This window comes from Anas acuta, chromosome 24 (assembly GCF_963932015.1).
Source record: "Anas acuta chromosome 24, bAnaAcu1.1, whole genome shotgun sequence".
Lineage (NCBI taxonomy): Eukaryota > Metazoa > Chordata > Aves > Anseriformes > Anatidae > Anas > Anas acuta.
Window position 1 is genome coordinate 6,128,913 of NC_089002.1, and position 20,213 is coordinate 6,149,125.

Consider the following 20,213-nt stretch of genomic DNA (forward strand, 5'->3'; position numbering starts at 1 on the left):
TGCGGAGCAGAGCAGAGGAGGGGGCTCCAGAGCAGCACCTGTGAGCTCGGGGCAGTGACCCTGCATGTGCCTCAGCTGGGTGGGGACCATCACGAAACATGTTCCTTGCAACACGAAGGGATGTGCGCTTTGAGGTGCATTTATTATCCCAGTGAACACAAGCGGCTGAACAAGTCTGCGAGCGCTCATGCACACTCCCTTGTACTTGTTCCAGGTGGAAAATTTTGCTCTTTACCCTCGGCCCGCCGTTAATAAACACAGACCGCCCCCTTTGTGTGCTTCGCCCTCCTGCAGGACGCCTCAGCGTTCACTCCATGCTCCCTGCACACAGCTGCGCTCCTGCTCAGCCACTTCCACGGCGTTTGCCCTTTCCAGCTGATTTTGTGGCACAGAAACAGCCTTGTGAGCGCTGCTGTGACGTAACGCCCCGCAGCGTGGGGCTGTCTTTGATCCTCACACGGGCAAACAGCCCGGAACAATCTGCCTTGGCATCAGCGTGCGGAGCTGCGCCCTGCAGATGCAGATCTCCCCGTGCCGCCTTCGCAGGGGCGCGAGGTGCTGGTGCAGCCAGGCTCCCCCGCTGGGCCCCGAAGTAGGGAGGGAGGAGGTGGGAGGAGAAGCACACACAGAGAAACAGCTCGTGTCTCTAGGGAGAGCAGGTCCGTGCCACCAGGGCCACGTTTTGGTGGCAGCAGAGCACGTTTAAGGGCCAGCAGAGCAGCCTGTGGCTGGATGGGAGCAGCTGCAGCAGGAACCATCCCAAATCCCATGGCTGAGCCCCCGTGATCCTCCGCTCCTCTGCGCCCTGCTCAGCCTGGGCACTCCTCGCCCAGGAGCCACCACCCCGGTGACACCACAGTGGTCACAATGGCCCTGGTGGCCCCGGAGGCCCTCGTGGCCGGCACAGTCCTCAGCAGCTCTGCCACCTCCAGCCTCTGTCCCAGATGTCCCCGCACACCGGGGTCCCCGCCGGGAAGACGTCCTCACAGGTGGCAGCCCCAGCTCGTGGTTTGCGGGAGGGATGCACAGTGTCCCCTTCCTGCGGGACACGGGGGTGGGAAGCCCTCGTCCTGAGGGTGGCTGGGGCAAAAGGGGTGCTGAGGGGGGATGGCTGGGCTGGTGGCCCTATTGTGGCAATGCCCAGGGGCTGGGGTGACAGGAGACTGCCCTGGTGGGGTGGGATTTGTCCCTGCGTGCCGAGGAGGGAGCAGTGCCAGTGGGAGCATGGCCTGGGCAGCAGGCACAGCGTCACCCCAGAGCACAGCCCTGGGAGGGTTTTGCTGGCAGGAGCCCTCCCCGCTACCCTGGCGACTGAAGTCAGCCTGGCCCCTGTGACCCCACCTGTGCGGATCTTCTCTGGGAGACGGCGGGCAATTTGGGAGGGATTAGAGACCTAAAGGCATGGCTGAATGCAATAGGATTACACGGGACTCTTAATCCCAGCTCCCAGTGCCATAAATAGGGATGTGGACGTCAAGCTGGTGTTTCCCCTCAACAAGGACCACGTAAGCAGGTGCCCTCATGCAGGGATCCTGCCAACTTCGGTGCCCCACGGGGTGAGTGGGAAGCCCCGGGCAGGAGAACCCCGGAGCAAGAGCAAAGCCCAAAGCTCGTCCCACCCAGCACTTCGCTCCTCCTGCCACTGCCCCACAGAGCACGGGCAAGGCTCACACGTCCGAAGGCATCTACGTGACTTAGCAGTTAGGTTTGCAAAGCAAGCAGGGCCTCACCTACACACCCCAGATGCACCTTAATAACGTGAATGCCTCCCTGCTGGGCGGATGCAGTTGCAGCAGCACGGTCGTGTGCGTACTTGCCTCTTATCTGTCAAAGCGGGCGAAGCAATAGCCTGTAATCATGCGTGTGCGCGGGTAGAATCGGCTCTGAAGCAAACCAACGTGTGCTGAGAGCAGGGATTCACAAACCATGCTGACACGGAGGTAGTGGTGCGAGGTCTGCCCTTGGGATTCGGCCCCCAGCGTTTTGCCCTCCGTGGGCAGTGCTGGGAGCCCCGGCCTTTCCTTGCAGCAGTGACTGCAGGTGGCTGCCTCTGGGAAATGAGAGACAAAAAGAGGTGATAAACCTGGGGGATCTCATCATTTCCCTCCGAGGCTGTTAAGGAGATTTCTATAGATGACTCACCGGTGTCCCCCTCGTAATAGGTTTAGCAGCTGCTGTTCAGAGCCAGCTACCCAGAACCAAAATAGAGCACCAAGTAAGCCACGGCATCACGGAAAATAGGAAACCTCTTTACACGGTTAAAAATAAAGCCAGTCAGCAAAGGGTTTATTTAGGACACCCAGGAGTAAATAGGATAATTGCTGGGGGAAGAGCCAGTTTCCATTGGCACAGAGGTGTCATCAATGGAAACAAGATAACTGAGTCACGGTTAAATAACCAGAGCAAAAATACTCCTGCAGCCGAGCACAGCCTGGGAGTAGCCAAGGGGCACAAGGCAGGGCCGCATGTTTTTGGGCACATGACCACACCACGTCCTCTAGCAAAGGGTTCTTGCAAGCACAAAACCAAACCAGGCTGTTTCTGCAGCTCTTGCCCCCCCCCACACTGTGCACACCCATGTTGATGCTCATCTTGCTCCAGGGCTTCAGAAATGTGGCCCAGCTGACTGCAAGGACAAGCTTGCCTCACTAGCTTCAAAAATCATACTTTTCCCTTCACTTTTGTGGCGAAAAACGACACTTAGAGATATGCCCAGAGCAGTCAGCACAGAAGCAGGAGGCAGGGAGGCATTTAGGGGCTGCCACACAAAGGATGGCGCTGCCGGCTGCCATCACTCGCACGCCCCGGTGCACCTCCTGCCGCAGGCTGGTGAAATCATTTCATGGTTTGTTTGCCATGGCTGCTGTTTGGGGAATGCTGTACGTGGCTATGGAAGAAGCATGTATTACCATTATTTATAAATGAGACCCCAATCTGGGACCAGAGCTCCGCTGTGCCAAACATTGAAGGAAAAAGCAGCATCCCCAAAAAGCGCTGGGAGGATGAGCCCAAGCCGCTCGGCAGGCTTTGGTTTATTTTCAGTAAGACTTTTGGCCACTGGCACACAGCTCTCGTGTTGGGGTGCTGAGCACTGCAGGAGGAAGGCAGTGCAGGGGCAGGCAGTGTGTTTGTCTGACATTTCTTCTCCACAGATGACTGAAAAACAAGCAGCCCCTGGCAAAGACCACAAGAGACCAGAGGAGATGGAGACGACCAAAGCAGCGCAGGATGCCCGTGGTACCCCTCCCACCCCAAAGAGGCAGCCGTCCCCAGCAGGTCACCACAAGGACCAGCCGCTGGCCTCTCGCTTTGTTCCCTTTGTTGCCCATTTTGGGGGCCGTGAGCCTGACTCCTTCAAGTTTCTCTTCTACACACCAAACTGCTCCAACTCGTACAGCCCCTTCTACACCGCACAGCGGCCGACCTGCGGGTACCACTTTTGCCACGACACCGATCACACCAAGAAGGTGACAGACGTCTCGAGCGCCAACATCATGAAATGGAGACCTGTCCTCAACACAAAGCCATAGTCCAAAGCAATAAAGCCACGCAATGAAAGCAGCAATCGGTGTGGCTCCAGCTTCCCACCTGAGGCCGCCCCGCAGTGACCACTGAGTCAGGGGCCAGGCGGCGAGGTCACGGCTTTGCTCCCCACACAGCACAGATTTTGTCCTAACACCCGGTCCAACTTGTCTTGTCATTTATTGCCAACTATTTAAACAGAGGCACGGGGTGTCAACAGTGCATGGCTCTGCAGGAGTCACCGCCCAGCCAGGCTCATCTGCCTCCGTCCTGGCCTTAGCACAGGCTGCAAAACCTGGGGAGGTTTCACCACTTCTCTGGTCGAGCCTCAATTCTGCTCCTCCTCTGACAGGATGCCTTCGTTGTGAGGCTTCCCGGACACAGGCAAAGCATTGCTCTTAGTGACGGGGAAGGCACACTTCATTTGTGCTGCTCAGACAGGAGATGCCCCAGGAGCAGAAATCCAGCCGGGCACCGCTGCAGCTCTCTGCAGGAGGCAGCGTGAGGCGTCCCCGCTTCCACATGAAATAACTGGGTGCACTGGGAACACTTGGCAAGCTCGTATCCACCCTTAACACGCCCCCTTTCTGCTATTAACAAGCACCCAAACATTAGGAGCTCCCCGTGTTTCCGGATGGGCCCGGGGCGCTGCCAGGGCCTCCCACTGCTCGCAGCCTCTGTGTGCAGCAGGGAGCTGAGCCGGCCGCCGCCGTCGACTGCAGGATTAGTACATCCAATTAGCGCTCCTCATCTAATTCCTTTTTCATAACTCTTTTATGCTTATGTAATGCCACCTACTTTAGCAGAGTTATTCCTAATTTACTTCGGAGCAGAAGCGATACCACGCTCTGCAACACATACAAGTTGGGCTTTTGTCTGAAGCATGTCAGGTCTAAAATAAAAGTGCTACAGGATGGGCTCTCTGCAGGTAGAAATCCACTAGTTACACTGATTTCTGTACTCGTGGAGGGTCTGGCCCCTGTTACTTTGTTAGGATACGCTTTTTTGTCTCCCAGTCCTCCCCTGACTGATGTGCTTTAGTGAAGTCACACTTCTCCCCTCCCTGAATTTCACATTGATTTCTCACCTGGAAATCCTCCAGCAGAGTAGGACTAAGGGGGACCAAGAAGACAGTAACAGCACAGGGACCTCTGAGTTTCTTCTTACATTGATTTTTGGTGCAAAAGTTGTCGCTCGCGTGAGCTCACACAAAATTGTAAATGAAGTAGATTAGGAGATTACACTCTCAAGGAGCAAATTCTGCCCTCCTAATCTTCTGCTGGGCCTGTAATCTGCAAGACTTTCCCATTTTACCTCCTTTCTATTTTAACCTCGAACGCCTAATGCTCCCAGTGGGTGCCCATCCCCACCCTGCTCCTCATTGGCCAACGAAGGATTTGCTGGGTACTTAAATGTCACCCCCCGGTCTGCTTTTCTGTGCTCTTTTTGTGCTTTTAAATTTGCTTGGGCAGAGAGAGGACCCCCGCGTGCATCACCGCCAGCACTGAATCACAGCAGTCAGTGCACAAGGCAATTCTTTTTTCCGACACCGTGATCCCTGCAACGCTGGGGACACTTGGACTTTAAAGGCAAGAAGCAGAATTTAAAGGAAAGCTCCAGAACTTCAGCAAAACATCCACAAATTTTCCATTTGGGCTGCAAAGTGACCGGTGCTTGGTGCGGAGATGGGGAACATGGATGGGAAAGCCGTGGAGGAGCTGAGCGCTACCGAGTGCCACCAGTGGTACAAGAAGTTCATGACGGAGTGTCCTTCGGGCCAGCTCACCCTCTATGAGTTCAAACAGTTTTTTGGCTTGAAAAACCTGAGTCCATCAGCGAACAAATACGTTGAGCAAATGTTTGAGACGTTTGACTTTAATAAGGTAAATATTGTCCTTCCCACTCGACCTGCTGCAGATTGGCTGTGCTCTGCTCTGTGTGTGAGATCGCATGTGTAGTATTTGGGTGTTAGCAGGTATAAATGTGCCTAAAAGTGTGTGGTCTGATTCTCTGCTGCCTCATAAATTGTAAAATAAGCTCAGTAATGTGAAAAAATGGGTATAAGACACCCGTCAACAGAAATTCCTCACCTGCTGACTGTTCTGGAAGAAGAGACTCCCTATTTCCCTTTTAATTTTAAATGATCAGAATTGTGGGGTTTTACCTGGCAGGCTGTGATCCCTTTAAAATGAAGTGCCCTTAAATATATAAATAAATAAATCCCTAAATACCTAATGTTGTGGCAGAGAGGAACCAAAAAGTGAGCGGCATATGAGAACATGGGCTGTCCTCCTGCAGAAACAACCAGCTCCTGAGCACGGCATGGGCTATGGTTTGCAGAACAGACTGGATTTGTTTTCCTATTGTTTTAAATTACAAATGGATTGCAGTTTTGTTGACTTTATGTGTGCTGCCATTCCCAGCAGGGGTTTGCATGCAGGGCTGCCAGAGTGCCCAAGCGGTGCGGGATCTCCTGTGAGATGAGGAGTATGTCTGATAGCTTCATGGACTTAATCCCACTGAAAATAATACAATTTAGGCTGTAAATCCTTCAGGTGGTTTTACTTGTGCCTAGGGCTTTGCCTTGCTCACTGCCTGGTGTTTGAATGTGTGCCTGGAAAAGGAATTGATGCTCAGGAAATCCTGGCTGGGAAGGGGCTCAGCAGTGATTTGCTCCTAATCCCGATCTTGCAGCAGTGGAGCAGAGCAGATTTCCTCTGGAATTGGCCCCAGGGGGCAGTCCGTGGCTTTGTTCATTGACGAGACGCTGCCTTATCCTCTCCAGAAGTCTTCCCATGGTTTTGTGGCAGGTACCGTTTTCCACTGAAGTGCTTTCAGTGCAAAGTGTGTGGTACCAAAATCAACAGTACATGCCACTGAATTGCTCTGCAGTGCCGGCACCAGGCATTTCAGCAAACTTCCTAGAAGTGGTGAATGTCACCGGGCAGCACGTGGAAGCAGGCTGGTGGCACAGGAGCTCGCCCCAGGCCAGCCTTGCACTGGTACTGCAGCCTGGGCTAGAGACCCTCCTGGATGTTCCCATCACCACGGAGTGAGCTGGTGGTGGGCAAACTCTCCTCAGAGAAAGTCAGAGATAAAACTTAGTGCTTTTGACATGATCAAGAGTGAACCAGATGCACAAATGGCCCAGGGAAGGAGCGGGGCCTTCCTGTGCCAAGATGTCAGCAGGGTGTTGGGTGCTTCCCGGCTTCACTTCTCTCACGGAGGTTTGCAAGCCCCTTTACAGCAGAAAAGAACTGAAGTGTGAAACGTTAGGTAATCCATCAGGGCTCATCTGCATAAGCATGTTCTTCTTTGACCTCTGAATTACCGCTGCTTTGCACAAGGAGATTCCTGTAGCACAGAGTGGCTTTCCAGGTTGTTAGTCCCCAAGCCAGGAACATGCATCGAGTGGAGTTTGTTGTGTTCGTTCATTATTAGCACACAATGAATGGCTCTTTGTGGGTTAAAACAGAGCCCTCCCAATACAGGGAAGTGGCATTATCAGTGGGGTCTACCAAAAGTGACCGGCAACATCCCTGCCCAGCTCTGAATCTCACCCAGCTTCTCACCTTCTGCTTTCAGGACGGCTACATAGACTTTATGGAGTATGTGGCAGCCCTGAGCTTGGTCCTGAAAGGGAAGGTGGATCAGAAGCTGCGATGGTATTTCAAGCTCTACGATGTAGATGGGAACGGCTGCATTGACCGGGGAGAACTGCTGAACATCATCAAAGTGAGTGGGCTCAGCTTTTCCCTTTCTTCCCCAGACGATGGTTATTAGACACTGGTAGACAGAAAGGCTGTAAAAGGAATATTCCAACCCAAAAGACACCTCCCTGGTAAATTAGTAGGCACTGGCCAAACCCCTGCTTGTCCTCTGCCGGTTCCCCAGCAGACCGGCCGCCCTCGCTGGACCTGTCTTGGCCTCGCTGCCCCGCACCTCCCCACGGCACCTGCACGCCCCGGCACGCAGCGAGCCCTTGCCTTCTGGTGGCAGGTTGTTGTTCCACCGCATCCACTGAAACCCAGGCTGAGATAAGCATCTGAATTTAATCTAAGGCTTTTCAGAGGTGAACAGCTCCTAGCTTATCCCAGTGTGCCCACTTAATCTTTTAATGCATTGATTGCAATTTAAAGTGATTTTAATCTCCAGCTTTTTTAGAAAGGACTCATTTATTCCTTTCAGAACATAAAAGACTGAAAAAAGTTTGGCCTCTCATGTCAGACCACTTAGCCACTTTTACTGGTAGATATATAAATATGCATAAATGTTCATTACTTGTTCCGTGTGTCCTCCTCTCCCTGCAGGCCATCCGAGCTATCAACCGCTGCAACGATACGATGACAGCTGAGGAATTCACAAACATGGTGTTCGATAAAATCGATATAAACGGAGATGGTGAGGAACTTCCTTATGCAATGCCAAATACTGCCCTCACCTTCCTCCTTCCCTGCGAGTTCTGGAAGCTGGATGTCCCCAGATAGCAGGACATTGGGCTCTCTGCCAAGGTTTAGCTCCCACTCCCCTTCCACGTCACCATCTGTGCTGGGCAGGGTTTAGCTGCGGGGGGGTTGGGCCGTATGGTACCCAGGGAGAGCCTAATTTTTCGTCCTGTGCCCGTAGCTCCTCTGGGCTGGCTTAGAGGCTGCAGGTGGAGGCTGAAGGCTGCAGGGCCTGATGAGCCTTTTCTGACCGTGTTTTTGCAGGCGAGCTCTCGCTGGAGGAGTTCATGGAGGGTGTACAGAAGGATGAAGTGCTGCTCGACATCCTCACCCGCAGCCTGGACCTGACGCACATCGTTAAGTTGATCCAGAACGATGGGAAGAACCCACACGCCTCGGAGGAGGCAGAGGAGGATGCCCAGTAGGCTCCAGGACACCTTCCCTCCATCTTTTCTCCCCCCTTCTCACATTATTGAAACAAAACAGGTTGTGACTGTGGGGAGCGGCCCAGCACCAGCGTGACGAGGCGTTAGAGCATCCCGCTAGCACAGGACCGGCGTCCCCTCGAAGGCATCGCTCCTGTGGCAGAGGGCTGGGCAGAACCCAGGGCACGCCGGGCACCAACTGGGCCATCCCTTCCCGAGCACAGCCGTGCTCACCCCGCAGCAGGACGGGCTGGGTGAGGAGGAGAAGCTGCGGGGCCACCAGCACCCGCCGCTATTTGGGTGCCTCTGAATGTTGCTGCTGCGTAGTCGTGCAGAGCCTCCCCTCCCTGGGGAGGGAGAGCCAGAGCATGCAGTGCATTAAACAAGAGAGCAGACAGAACTTACACCGAGCTAGTGGCCAACACCAGCATCCACATAACGTGTTCGTCTGGACACACAGAGCTCAGCAAGCACGAGGGGTCTGCTCCTGCATGGGGACCTCTCCGGGGTGCAAACATGGTGCGGTGCAACAGGGCGCATCTGCCTGCAGAGCCCTGAGCTCTGCAGAGGTGAGCGTCCCCTCTAAGAGCAGGGCAGCATTTGAATGTACGAGGCCTAGAAAGCAGATCTGAACCTTCTCTTTCCATACACATTTCCAGAGCATCCTCAATGCTTTCCCCCAGAGCAAATGAGACCAGGGGTTTTGGTCACTCATTCTGTGATTTGTTATATTAGTAATTATTAGTGATATTATAAGATAAAAACATCTATCACTAGAAAAAGAAGAGTGGTGAATGCAGCAGCTTTTCTTTGTTTTAAAGCATTAAAAACAGAGAATGGTGCCTTTTTTTTTTTTTAAACAACTTTAAGGGTTTGCTATTCCCTGAAATACCTGGAAGGGCTGCAGTGGCAGTGACCTGAGAGGGACTGGTTTCACATGCGTTTGTAGGAATATTCCTGCATGTTTTATTACTTGTATGACAAACCAACTCCCGTGCAGGTTATGCTCTGTGGCACCCTCAAGCATTCTGTGTTTTTACCTAGTCGTCTCCGAGCAGTTCAGATGGTGCTGGTCGAGATTGCCCCGTGCCACCTTTGGGGCTGCGCCCAGGGCCAGGCTGCTGGCGAGGAGTTTCCTCATCTGGTGGGAGCTGGTTTCAGGTGTGGTGAGGCAACACGGGGCACCAGGAAGGAGCTCTTGCCCAGCTGAATGACGTGTGACTTATCACTGGATGCTTGAAGTTTGTAAGCAACCTTCTGACCATTTTTCCTGTGCGTCTTTTTCATTTGACAGCAGTTTACCTGAAAGCTTTTGTACTTCCGATCTTATAGTGACCTAATAAAGATATTTTACAAGTTTATTTCAGGTTGTGCTTTTTCTTTCTGTCAATCAACCATTCTGCTTCCAGCAGAACAGATTAACTCTCTGATGCAAGGGCAGAGACCTTTGTTTTGGCTTCATTTACTCAGTTCTTTTGCAAGACAGCTCCGTCCTGCCCTTGTCCTCTGCCCAGAGGGAAAGAGAGCCCCGCCAGCAGCTCCTCCTTCAGCCTCCCTCTCCTCTGCATTCCCAAGAAGCTGTAAGAGGCCCCAACAAGCCCAATTTCTATTTAATGGGAAACTCCTAGAGACAAAGTTATTCTAAAAGGGCTGCCTCAGAATAGCCGACTGGCCAGACACCTTGCAGACCTCAGCGTCTCTCTCAAAAGGATGTTTTTTTTCAGCCTCAAAGAAAGCAAATTAAAAATAATTAAAAAGTAATATTGTGACTCTCTCTGCCCTAATCATGCCTAATGAATTTATTTCAAAATGGTGGCTGCCAGCTGAACAGCTGCCACAGGAGTATTGCTCACTCGGTGACTGCCACTGGTGAGCACGGGAGTGGCGATTTTGGGGAGTGGGTGTTGAGGGGCAATGGGCGATGCCCGGGAGGCTGCACAGGTCTGAGGCCAAGGCCCAGCTCTGCCCCCAGTTTGCAGGGACTGCACTGGGAGCTCGGCTGTTAGGAGTCACTGCTATACCAGAGATACTCAGCGAGCGATTTTTGGTAGCACCACGCAGTTATCTCCGTGGGGTTTAGATGTCTATTTGGCAAGGGCTGCAGAAGGCTCAGTACTGTGGAGCCCTGGTGGTGGGTAGGCCGCTGAGCCCCTGCGCTGGCACCACACCATCCCTGCAGTGCCCCCTGTGATCCAGGACCTCCTGCGTGCCCTACAACACAGCCCCAACGTTCCCATGGCACACATCGCATCCCGAAATACCATTAAATTACCTTAGGTATGAAGCCTTTAAGGGTAATGCGTTTGAAACTCCAAACTTCTGAGCTGCACTTTGGTTTGAAAAGGAAGCAAAGAAGTGAGTAATTCTCCCATACAGCCAGAGCTCAGCACCGGCGTGGGGAGAAAATGACCAGGTACAAGAAGCCGGCCACAAGAAGCCACCAGGGCGAGCAGCACCGGGCTGTGGATGTCCTGGCACGGCCGCTCTGGTTTTTAACACAGCACTGTAAAGGGAAGCTGCACACAGGTGCTTCGGGGATGACCTGGACACAAAACCTCCCTCTGGGCAGCCACCAAACCCTGCTACCCACAGGTGAACCTCTCCTTGCAGGACACCAAGGTCAGACAAATAAAGACTATGGCTAAACACAGTGAGATAATTATCCTCCTTCCTCCTCGGCCTCATTACTGCTGCTGCCCAGGACTGTGCTCAGCACCTTCCCTGGGAATGTCCCTTCCCAAGCACCCCAGGACATGCTGCCTCCTCGGCTCCCAGACCCTCACAACCAGCCCCCTTCAGCAGCAGCTTCACCTTCAGCTTCCTAACCCGATTATTCCACCTCCAATCCTCCCCAGCCTTGGGTACATCAAGCATCAGTGCAGGTGGTAAGAAGCTCAGAAAATCAGATGGCATTTGCCCTTTCCGAGCCATCCCGTTTCCACATTTAGACCAACAAGAAATCCGATCAGTCAAATCCAATTCCCACTGGGCTGAGAGTCTGGAAAATGGATTATGCAGAAGGTCTGGCTTCAGTACCTTGATGTGAGTGTCGAGTTGGGTTTGGGAGGAGATCAAAGTGTTTATACCTGTGGATTTAAACAGAGGACTAAGACTAAAGCAGCTCGTGCTTTCTCGACAAAAGATCACAAGATTGGTAAGAGATTTTCCACTGGGTTCTGCCAGCTCTAACACAAGGGTTATCCCCATGGGCACTGCTGCTGCCTTGTGTCTGAGCCCAGCGCTTCACTTTGAGCCCGAAACTTTGCAGTTCCTGTTTCAGTCCTGGCAGGGGCAAAACAGGCGCCCTCTCTCGGCAGCACCATCAAGCAACTATTTCAAATTCCTTTGAAATTTGATATTCCTTTGAAAATTGATATTTATCGTATGCATGCTTCTCATCGCCATTACAGAGCAGAAAAGATTCCTTTCCTACTCTCCATGCAATACCATCACCACCTTATGTTTCTTACCCAGGTTAGCCGCTGCACTCAACTCCCATCGCTTCCCTGAAATCCACTTTGTCAGTCTTAAAAACCATAACTTTAGCCACTCAGGCCTTCAGCTTCATTCTGAGTCAAAAACACTACTAAACAAATTAATAATCCTTTATTAAATTCTTACAAAATTTCTACCACCAGCCACACGAGTGCTCAGTGTTAGGATGCCCTCTACCACCCCGGCACAGGACTGCGGGTGTGGGAGGTGCCCGAGAGCTCCTCCAGAGCCTGGTGAAGAAAATGGAAATTCAAAACATTTACATAAAACTACAGTATGCAACTCCATATAACTAAAAGTTGCGAGAAGCAGAAGAGAAGTGCATTACATTGCTTGAGATGCTGAAACTTGGGGAATTAGAGATTTGTACCTATCATGAAAGCATTGGCCCATGAGTTGAAAAATCAGCAAAGTGAATCTTTTCTTCCAGGCCCTGATGTTTGCCGGAAGCGAGGTTTTTCTTTCAGGTCTTTGACTGATAAACTATTGAATTGAATGAGCTTTGAACAGCAGAAAAAATCTAGAAGTCTAATCTACTCTGATAAGTAGACAGGCCACAAGCGAGTGTATTTACAGAGAACTCTCAGAAAGGCTATTTAGAAGTGGAAATGTATATGCATTTGAACTCTAGCACTGATTGTGCCCTACCCTGAATACTTCCTCCTAGTCTGGAATTTAAACATTGGTTAAATTGACAAAACCAGCAAAATGATCATCTAATGAAAGATAACTCTTGTGATTAAAGGCCACAAAAAAAAAAAAAAAGGATTGCAAATCTCTTCACGGACATGACTTGGCCCAGTGATCCCAAGGGAAGATAAATAAAACAGAAAAGCTCATGTTATTTTGCAGGTAAATATTTTCTTGTAAAAAATCCAATAAATCCGATGAAAGTGAATGAAAGTATTAGTCAGCTCAAATTCTTCCCATATAAACATACTTATATAGATATATGGGGTAGCTGTATAAACAGTAAAGCTCAACCTACAAGCTGCACAAATTTTATATCTGTAGCATAGCTAAATTAAGTCCAGTGTAAAACCACTGTACTACTTCAGTAACTCACTTGGATTTTTCTGTCACTGGTTTCATCCTACGGTCCTGCTGACAAAGCAGCACCAGCCCTGCCGTCGTGGTGAGACTGCTGAGCAAAACCCAGCTCTTCCTGCATCCTCATTCCACAGGGAACTTCTCCCACTGCAGGGAAACTCCTGGAGGTACTCCTGGCTTGTTCCGTTTTCACAAAGCAGAGAAAACTATCTTAAAACAATGATTCAGTAAAAAAATAGGGCCTCAAAAAGCAGATCACATTCATGCAAATCTGTCCTCCAGATGTGGCTGTTCAGAGGTACAGTTCCTACTGCTGCTTGGCAGGGAAATGCCATTTTTCCAACCCCACAGAAACCTGTTTGAGTGGGTGTAAGGAGCAGGCTCTGGTCCACAGCAGGAGACACAAGGAGTTATTGGTCCACCTGCCCAGCCCATACATTGTATTTCCCTCTACTGTGTGCAATCTTAACTTATATCTAATGCAAAACTCATAATGTATTTCTCCTTTGATAGTGATACAACAGTGTTCAAGAATTATACATTATTAGTAGTGTAAGCTACTAAACGTGTACGTATTACAGAACAGACTTCCTGACTGCATGAAGTCTGCCATCGGAGCACCTCAATTCTTGTCCCTTTTGGTTTGATGTTTGTACCTGCGGATGTTAACGACGCAGGCACTACTCTGTGCTGGAGATGGTACCACAGCATCAGGATTTCTCACTTCCTGATTCTGTCGTCAGTTTTAGATACTGCGCAGGATCCACTGCAGTTAGCCACGAGAAGTTTGTTCCTTGGGGTGTAACCAAAAGCCAGAGCTGGCAAACATGGTGTTGTGTACACAGGAAGACTTATTCATGGGCCAAAAATAGTCTCTGGGTACCAGGTGTCCTTGCAGCGCACGGGTTTTAGATTGAGATACGGCTTCTTAAACCACTGAAGTTTTCATTTGGATGGCGAGATTGCATTAACAAGGAAAGCCACTACCGCCCTGCAGTAAGAGAGCCACAGCTGTAGTCTGCATCACGCTGTCATGTCCAGACTGGGTCCTCTTAAAACAAAGCACTCTTCCGCCTCTGCTCCGAGATCCATCCCCCGGGGTTTACATCCATCTGCAACATCTTCATCACCCACTTGTCTTTCCTGGCCCCGTCAATGAACTCATCAAGGGACAGCTGCCCTGTGTATGAGATGAGGAGGACACAAGATGGGGAAACAGAACAGGACAGATAAGACAAGAGGACAACAGGAAGCCAAAACCACCTCCTATAGTTCAGAAGACAATATTCTAATAAGACAAAAGCTATATTTAAATCTCCCCATATAAACTATATAGGCCAGCTAGCTAAAAAAACAAATAACCACACCATAACCCAATCCATTCACACCTGCCCTGTCCCTTTGGTTAGCACGAAGTGTTGCATTGGCTCACACATGCAGCTCCAGGAGGAGCTCCACTGCAAGTCTGGTCCTGCAGGCTCTGATTTGGCTGGAGCATTGGCTTTACTCAGGCTGGGACCTGCTCTGTGGCTACCAGGGACTTCCAGAGAACAATATCCATGCAGCCTCAAAATCCAGAAAGAATAGTGAGCCCTGGGTATTTTACTTTAAAATAATATTATTTCCTCCTGTTGTACCAAGTTGCTCTTGATTCTGACCATGAACAGACCAGAATCAAACCCAACATGTCTAATATGAGTAACAAGACAATCCTAAGTGATTTCTTGATAAACATAATTAAAACTAGCCTGCCCAGCACAGATAACTTTTCATTATGCATGAATGCAATCTGAGCCATCAATTCCTTACCGTCCCCGTTCTCATCCACTAACTGAAATATCCTGTCCACAACCTCCTCTGGCGTGAGCAGCGGAGTCCTCTCCTCCACCTCTGACCGACACACTTTCTTCAGCTTGTAGATAGACTGAAAAGAAGATCATAGGTTAGAAAAAAAGGTTTTCAGTGCAATTTTTTCTAAGGCCTGAGCAGACCTGAGGCCAGGCACACCTGGATTTACCCAGCCCTCTCTCCCAGGGAGCTCATGCCCAAGCTGCAAGATCAAACCTGTATTAGCACACATTTTGACCCCCCAGTTTCCGCTCCACTTTGCCACTGGAAAATGGCAGGTTTTTATCTGTTCCTCCCATCTCATCCAAACATGACAACCACCTGTTCATTATTATCTCTGCTCATTAGGCTGAAGGGTTTTGTCTGATGTCTTCCCAGAGAGGGGATTAGCAAGGGCCTAACACAGCTCTGGCCAATTCCTGTCTGACCTCAAAACTATAATTGAACCTGCCCCAGTCTGGCTCCCCAAATGCTCTCCCACCTGCCCCTGGTGAGGCAGGTAACAACCTAGTTGCTTTTTCCCAGCTGCTGACTTTCAAAAGAACTTGCTTTCCGTAGACTCAAATTCTCTGATGATGTCTCTTGATTCTGTGTTTCCCCCCAAATCCTAAAATATTTGATAGCCATTGATTCACAAACCCTGCTGTGAAAGGGTAACAGCACCCACATCGCAGGGGTGACCAGTACAGTCACTAAAGTATTTACCTGAAGTTCCATAGCAGTAAAAACCCTGGTGTCCATCTGTCAAACCTCGTGCCTCCTCTCACCTTCACAGTCACTAATTAAAACTAAACATAAACCCAGAAAGGAATAATTACAAATGGAATTCCTCTGCTAATTTATGCCTCCCACTGTGCCCTTGTCCACTGCTCAGGCAGAAAACTTGCTCCTGTAAGGAGCAGGGGGTGAAACCTTCCACTACCTAAGGCAGAGAATTTTGGTGTAAAAAGTCTGGAAGTAAAGTCAGAGCAGAGACACAGGAACCCCACAACAGCTGCTCACTGTTGGGGAAGTTGACCCCTCACCCCATCAGGCTCCACCAAACCACTGACCTTTTCACCAAGGTCAGGCATTTTCCCTTCATCACTACCCTTTAGCTGCTTTGAAACCCAGTTATCATAAAAACTGGATGCATCATGATGTTGCCAAAGAATGATTGCTTAAATAACTGATTAGGTAATGCCTACTTACCTCAACAATTTCTAGCAGCTCAGGTTTGTCTATGCAGCCATTCCCATCCTTGTCATACACTTTGAACGTCCACCTCAGCTTGTGTTCCAGTTTTCCTCGTAAAACAAGATTCAAGGCAGCCACATACTCCAGAAAATCAATGGTGTTGTCCTGAAGAAACAGAAGAGGATCTGAATGACACAACTGTGTACAGTTGACAGAAATCTCTTAATAAAACCTGGATTAGAAACTGCCAAAAGACACTCCTGGGGACAGTAATTTCTGTGCCATTTAGAGGAGCAGAGCAGCAGCGAGCGCAGCCGTGCCTCTCTGCACCCAGGCGTCCCCAAGGCATGACAGTGGAGAGCAAAACAACTCTCCTGCCCTGCAGTGCTTGGGGGCACCCGCCAGGACTCCAGAGAGGAGTTTAAGTTTAAACACCCTGAGACAACAGACAACACAGATCACAGGAGGATGGGGAGGCAGAGGAGGATTGGTGCCGGAGGCATTGGCAAGTCGAAACCAGAATGTCCGAACTGGCAAACATGCCTTTACTTTTGAGTATCTAAAATCAATATTTTGTTACGTGCCACCTGTTCTGACTGCATATATGCATGCGTGCTTCCTCCATTGCATATCAAGCCTGAGTTGGACTTTCCTCCACTGTAACCCCTCCCATCATAACATATATATATATATATTTTATTTTTTTTTTCAGTTAGCAGGCTTGGCTATTTAATGATCTTAAATATAACCGCCTAACCTTAAACCTTTTAATCCATCCACAACAGTTGAATAAGAGTATTCTGTCCTTATTTAGCATAGATTTATGAGATAAGCCCACCCCAGTCCATACAGAGCACTGGAGTGTGTGCTCCTTCTCCAGCAGCCCCATCACCCTTACCTTGCTCACGAAGCACAGTAAGGAGGGTGGGAACTGCACTAAAAGACCTCCAGCTTACAGAAGGAAAAGGTGGTGACAAATCCATGTAAAAACTCCTTGCTACTTACCCCATTCTTATCAAAAGCTCTGAACATGTTTTCAATGTACTCTGCTGCTTCTCGGTTATCCTGGACCCCAAAGAACCTCTTGAATTCATGCATGAAGAGAGTCCCACTGGGACATTCAACCACAAATTTCTTATACCATTCCTGCAATTCAGCAACATCAATCTCTCCTTGCTCCCCTTCCGCATTGGTGAACTGCTGTCCCATTGTGCTCCGTAAATCAGAAGGGAGAGAAAAGGAACAAAAAGAAAATCCAAAGTCCTTTGCTTGTATCGTCCTTTTAACACTTAGTTGCTTTCCCTCTTTTTTGCTTCTTGCTGTTTTGTGCCTTTATTTGATATTTTGTCCTTTAATTTATTCTTCCTCCTTCTACAGGCTGCATTCACCTCCACAGCGCTGTGTGCTCACTTGGTGATGGTAGGGTTGCTTCTCTTCATTAGGGAAGAATAACACGTGGTAGCAGGCATATAAAAATAACTAAGATCATTAGGAGATTCCCACCCATGGGTCACAGAGACCTTCAGATGTTCTGGGCTGTGCCCTATTTAGAAGCAGACTCCAGAGGCTCAGGGCACTTCTGCACATTAATACCTTTATTTGGGAGCTGAGCTTCCCTTTACACATCACCTATAACCCTGCTTACTTCATCATTGTTTTTCTTAAAGAAGAAAAAAAGTACAGCAAGCAAGATTCCTAACAGTTTCTCTGATAAAGGTATATGCCACCTGTTTGTAGGGGATGCACCAATGTTTGAGTGAAATAGGACATATTAACAAACAACATTTAGTAAGAGGAAATCCTGATAAAAATAAGCACATACAACTCCACTTACATAAGGAAAAACTGCTAATAGGACTACCAGCATATAAGGTAAATTGAGCAAGTTCCCCAGACTTTATTCTGTACAAAATAATAGAGAAAATAATTAAGTGCACACGGAGGCAGAGGTGCTTATTTGTCTGCTTTTCATATTTCATTACTGAAATTCTCAGTTGATAGTTACAGGTAGCTTTAATTTCTATGTACTCACACCCAAAGTTGAGGTTTCTTTATTTTTGTGCCTTTTTCTGTTAAGGTACTTCTACCTATTAGATTGAGGCAGAAACACAGCTCTAACAAGAGCCTCTTTTAATTGGGTATTTGCTTACTAAAGAAGCCTGGTATGGGGCTGTATGGAACCATCCACTACCAAAGATCCCACTCCCTACAAAACCTCCTGTTCTCCCTTCTTGCTGGAGCCACCGGCTTTTACCCACATCATACCAGGTGTTCCGAGTCCAACCATTTATCTGTGTCAGCTGGAAAGAAATGACCTGTAGCTATAAATGTGCCTGAGCCAGGCTGATGTGCAGATAGGATTCTCCTTTTAAGAGGATTGGAGTAGTGTTAATGGGAAACAATGGTCTCCCCATTGTAATAATGCTAAAGACCACCAGGATTTAAGCTGTTCTTTTTTAGACGTAGATTGTTTTGGAAAGAAGAGTTTCTAATTTGGAAAATCACAGGTTAAGAGTCATCTCAAAAATGCTACTACAGAAGTATTTCATGTCTGGAATAAAGCTTTCTCTGGATCTGCTTATGCCTCTAAGTACCCTATCAATAAGTGTAAATATAGATATAAAAAACATGCACACAGATTTGCTGGATAATAGCCCAACTTTATGCTTCTCTTCTTCATATCTAAGTGTGCCTTGGCAATGGACGGATTCACTTAAGAGTCTTAAGCAAGAAGAGGATACAAGCTATACAGCAGAAATAACGATAGATAGAGAAGACCAAGAGAATTATCAGGAAGGTTAAGCTCTTCTCTTTTAATGAAAACAGATTATTTATGTAGACCTGATAAGTTGGAGGAATTGCATTTTTCCCTTTCTGGACCTAGAAGAATGCAACAGGATCAATAAGCTTAATCCTTCCTTTTACAACTGCTGCAGACAAACTTCAACCCCTGAGTCTAAGATAACCTGTATGCCGCAGAGCAGCGTGACATCTGGCTCATCAAGAAGTCACACTGCGTCTACCCACCGGTGTTTGCCTTTCAGCTAGGCCTCCTAGAAGGAAGTCTTTGCCAACTACTGTTACTGTCGTGTTTGTTTTGTTGCATTTTCCATTTCCCCGTGCTCAGTTGCCTTTACCGTATGAAGGGCTTTTCCCCTTGATATTTTTTTCATTATGCCTGACACTGGCGAGGTCACGGCTTCCCTACCCGGGTGACAAACAGCTTTCAAGAAGCAGAGGAGCTTCTGCTGGGGTGCAGGCAGGGAGGGCTCCGCACGTTTTGCACGCCGGTGCGGAGCCTTCCACCATTTTGTGCTGCGCTCCTGCGCCGCGGCTGCAGGCTGGAATGTGAGCGCTGGGAGCACGGAACAAGACTCTGCATGCCTGGGACATTATGTTGCCTCATTGCATAATTTTGTTTTGCCTTATGGGAACTCAGCGATCTGTTCCCAGGAGAGAAAATGGTTCCTCTTTGTTTTGATGACTACAATCTTTTTCAGCTAGGAACAAAGGACTGAAAGAGACTTGAGTTACAGAGTCTAACTGGTGCTATTGCTGGTATCATGACATACAATCACGTTAATAAAAGTGCTGATGGTTTTTGGCACTGAAATTAAATCCCATAGCTCCTGGTAAGAAAATTCCTCTGCATACACTCTCATTGTCCTAAGTGCGTAGTCTGCAGACTGCTGATAGAGCTGCTGTCTCCTAGCCAGCAGAACATCACTTTATGATGTACAGTTTATCAACTAAATGAGTTCTTTATGTGACTTTAAAAATAGATGCAGGTAGAGGTAAATATAAGCAGAGATAATTAACAATAATAAAAATAAAAAGAATAAAGAGGTTGGTGCTATTTGGCTCCTTGGAGGTTTAAGATCAATGCTTTTTAAGGCGATACATACTAACAGAATATTACACCCAAAGAGCACTGGATGATTAGTTGCAAACAGGTAATATCTGGTTACGTGTCCTGCCTAGCAAGCTATCCCTACATTATCACCTATACAGTTTAAAAGCTGCAGTTTCCCAGCCAAGAGGATGGAAAAAGAGACGGCTTATTTCCCGTCAGCTCACCGACACAACATGCTGCCACATGCTTCGGCAACGGCTGGTAGAAACTCAATAAAAAAAAAAAAAAGCCCTGCAGAGGGCTGGGAAGACTCATTGGCTTGGCATCTGCATTGCCATTCAGCAGAGGCTGGAGGAAGGAGGCAGGGTGCAGGCGGGCACAGCTGCCCGCTCCCAGGGG

The 20,213-nt window shown here is 48.9% G+C and overlaps 3 protein-coding genes across 5 annotated transcripts; 2 read left to right on the top strand and 1 right to left on the bottom strand.

Annotated features, from left to right (window-relative positions):
• Positions 1-3,152: 3,152 nt before the first annotated feature.
• Positions 3,153-3,530, top strand: CIMIP3 (ciliary microtubule inner protein 3). The gene has a single exon (XM_068660440.1). It carries the CDS (start codon positions 3,153-3,155, stop codon positions 3,528-3,530), a length of 378 nt encoding a protein of 125 aa, XP_068516541.1.
• Positions 3,531-5,023: 1,493 nt separating this feature from the next.
• Positions 5,024-8,663, top strand: GUCA1A (guanylate cyclase activator 1A). Its single transcript, XM_068659951.1, has 4 exons — positions 5,024-5,405; positions 7,108-7,257; positions 7,833-7,923; positions 8,232-8,663. Exons 1-4 carry the CDS (start codon positions 5,208-5,210, stop codon positions 8,390-8,392), a joined length of 600 nt encoding a protein of 199 aa, XP_068516052.1. The 5' UTR covers positions 5,024-5,207; the 3' UTR covers positions 8,393-8,663.
• A 3,320-nt stretch (positions 8,664-11,983) lies between these two features.
• Positions 11,984-18,442, bottom strand: GUCA1B (guanylate cyclase activator 1B). Of its 3 annotated transcripts, none has more exons than XM_068659950.1 (5): positions 18,227-18,442; positions 16,967-17,394; positions 15,977-16,126; positions 14,747-14,861; positions 11,984-14,117 (listed from the first exon to the last, which is right to left on the bottom strand). In XM_068659950.1, exons 2-5 carry the CDS (start codon positions 17,168-17,170, stop codon positions 13,990-13,992), a joined length of 597 nt encoding a protein of 198 aa, XP_068516051.1. In that variant the 5' UTR covers positions 17,171-17,394; positions 18,227-18,442; the 3' UTR covers positions 11,984-13,989. The 3 variants fall into 3 exon arrangements, 2 of the variants coding, with proteins under 2 accessions (XP_068516051.1, XP_068516050.1); XM_068659949.1 differs by lacking the exon at positions 18,227-18,442 and adding an exon at positions 18,112-18,213; XR_011089773.1 differs by lacking the exons at positions 15,977-16,126; positions 16,967-17,394; positions 18,227-18,442 and adding an exon at positions 14,945-15,100 and having other exon boundaries at positions 14,100-14,117.
• Positions 18,443-20,213: the final 1,771 nt, after the last annotated feature.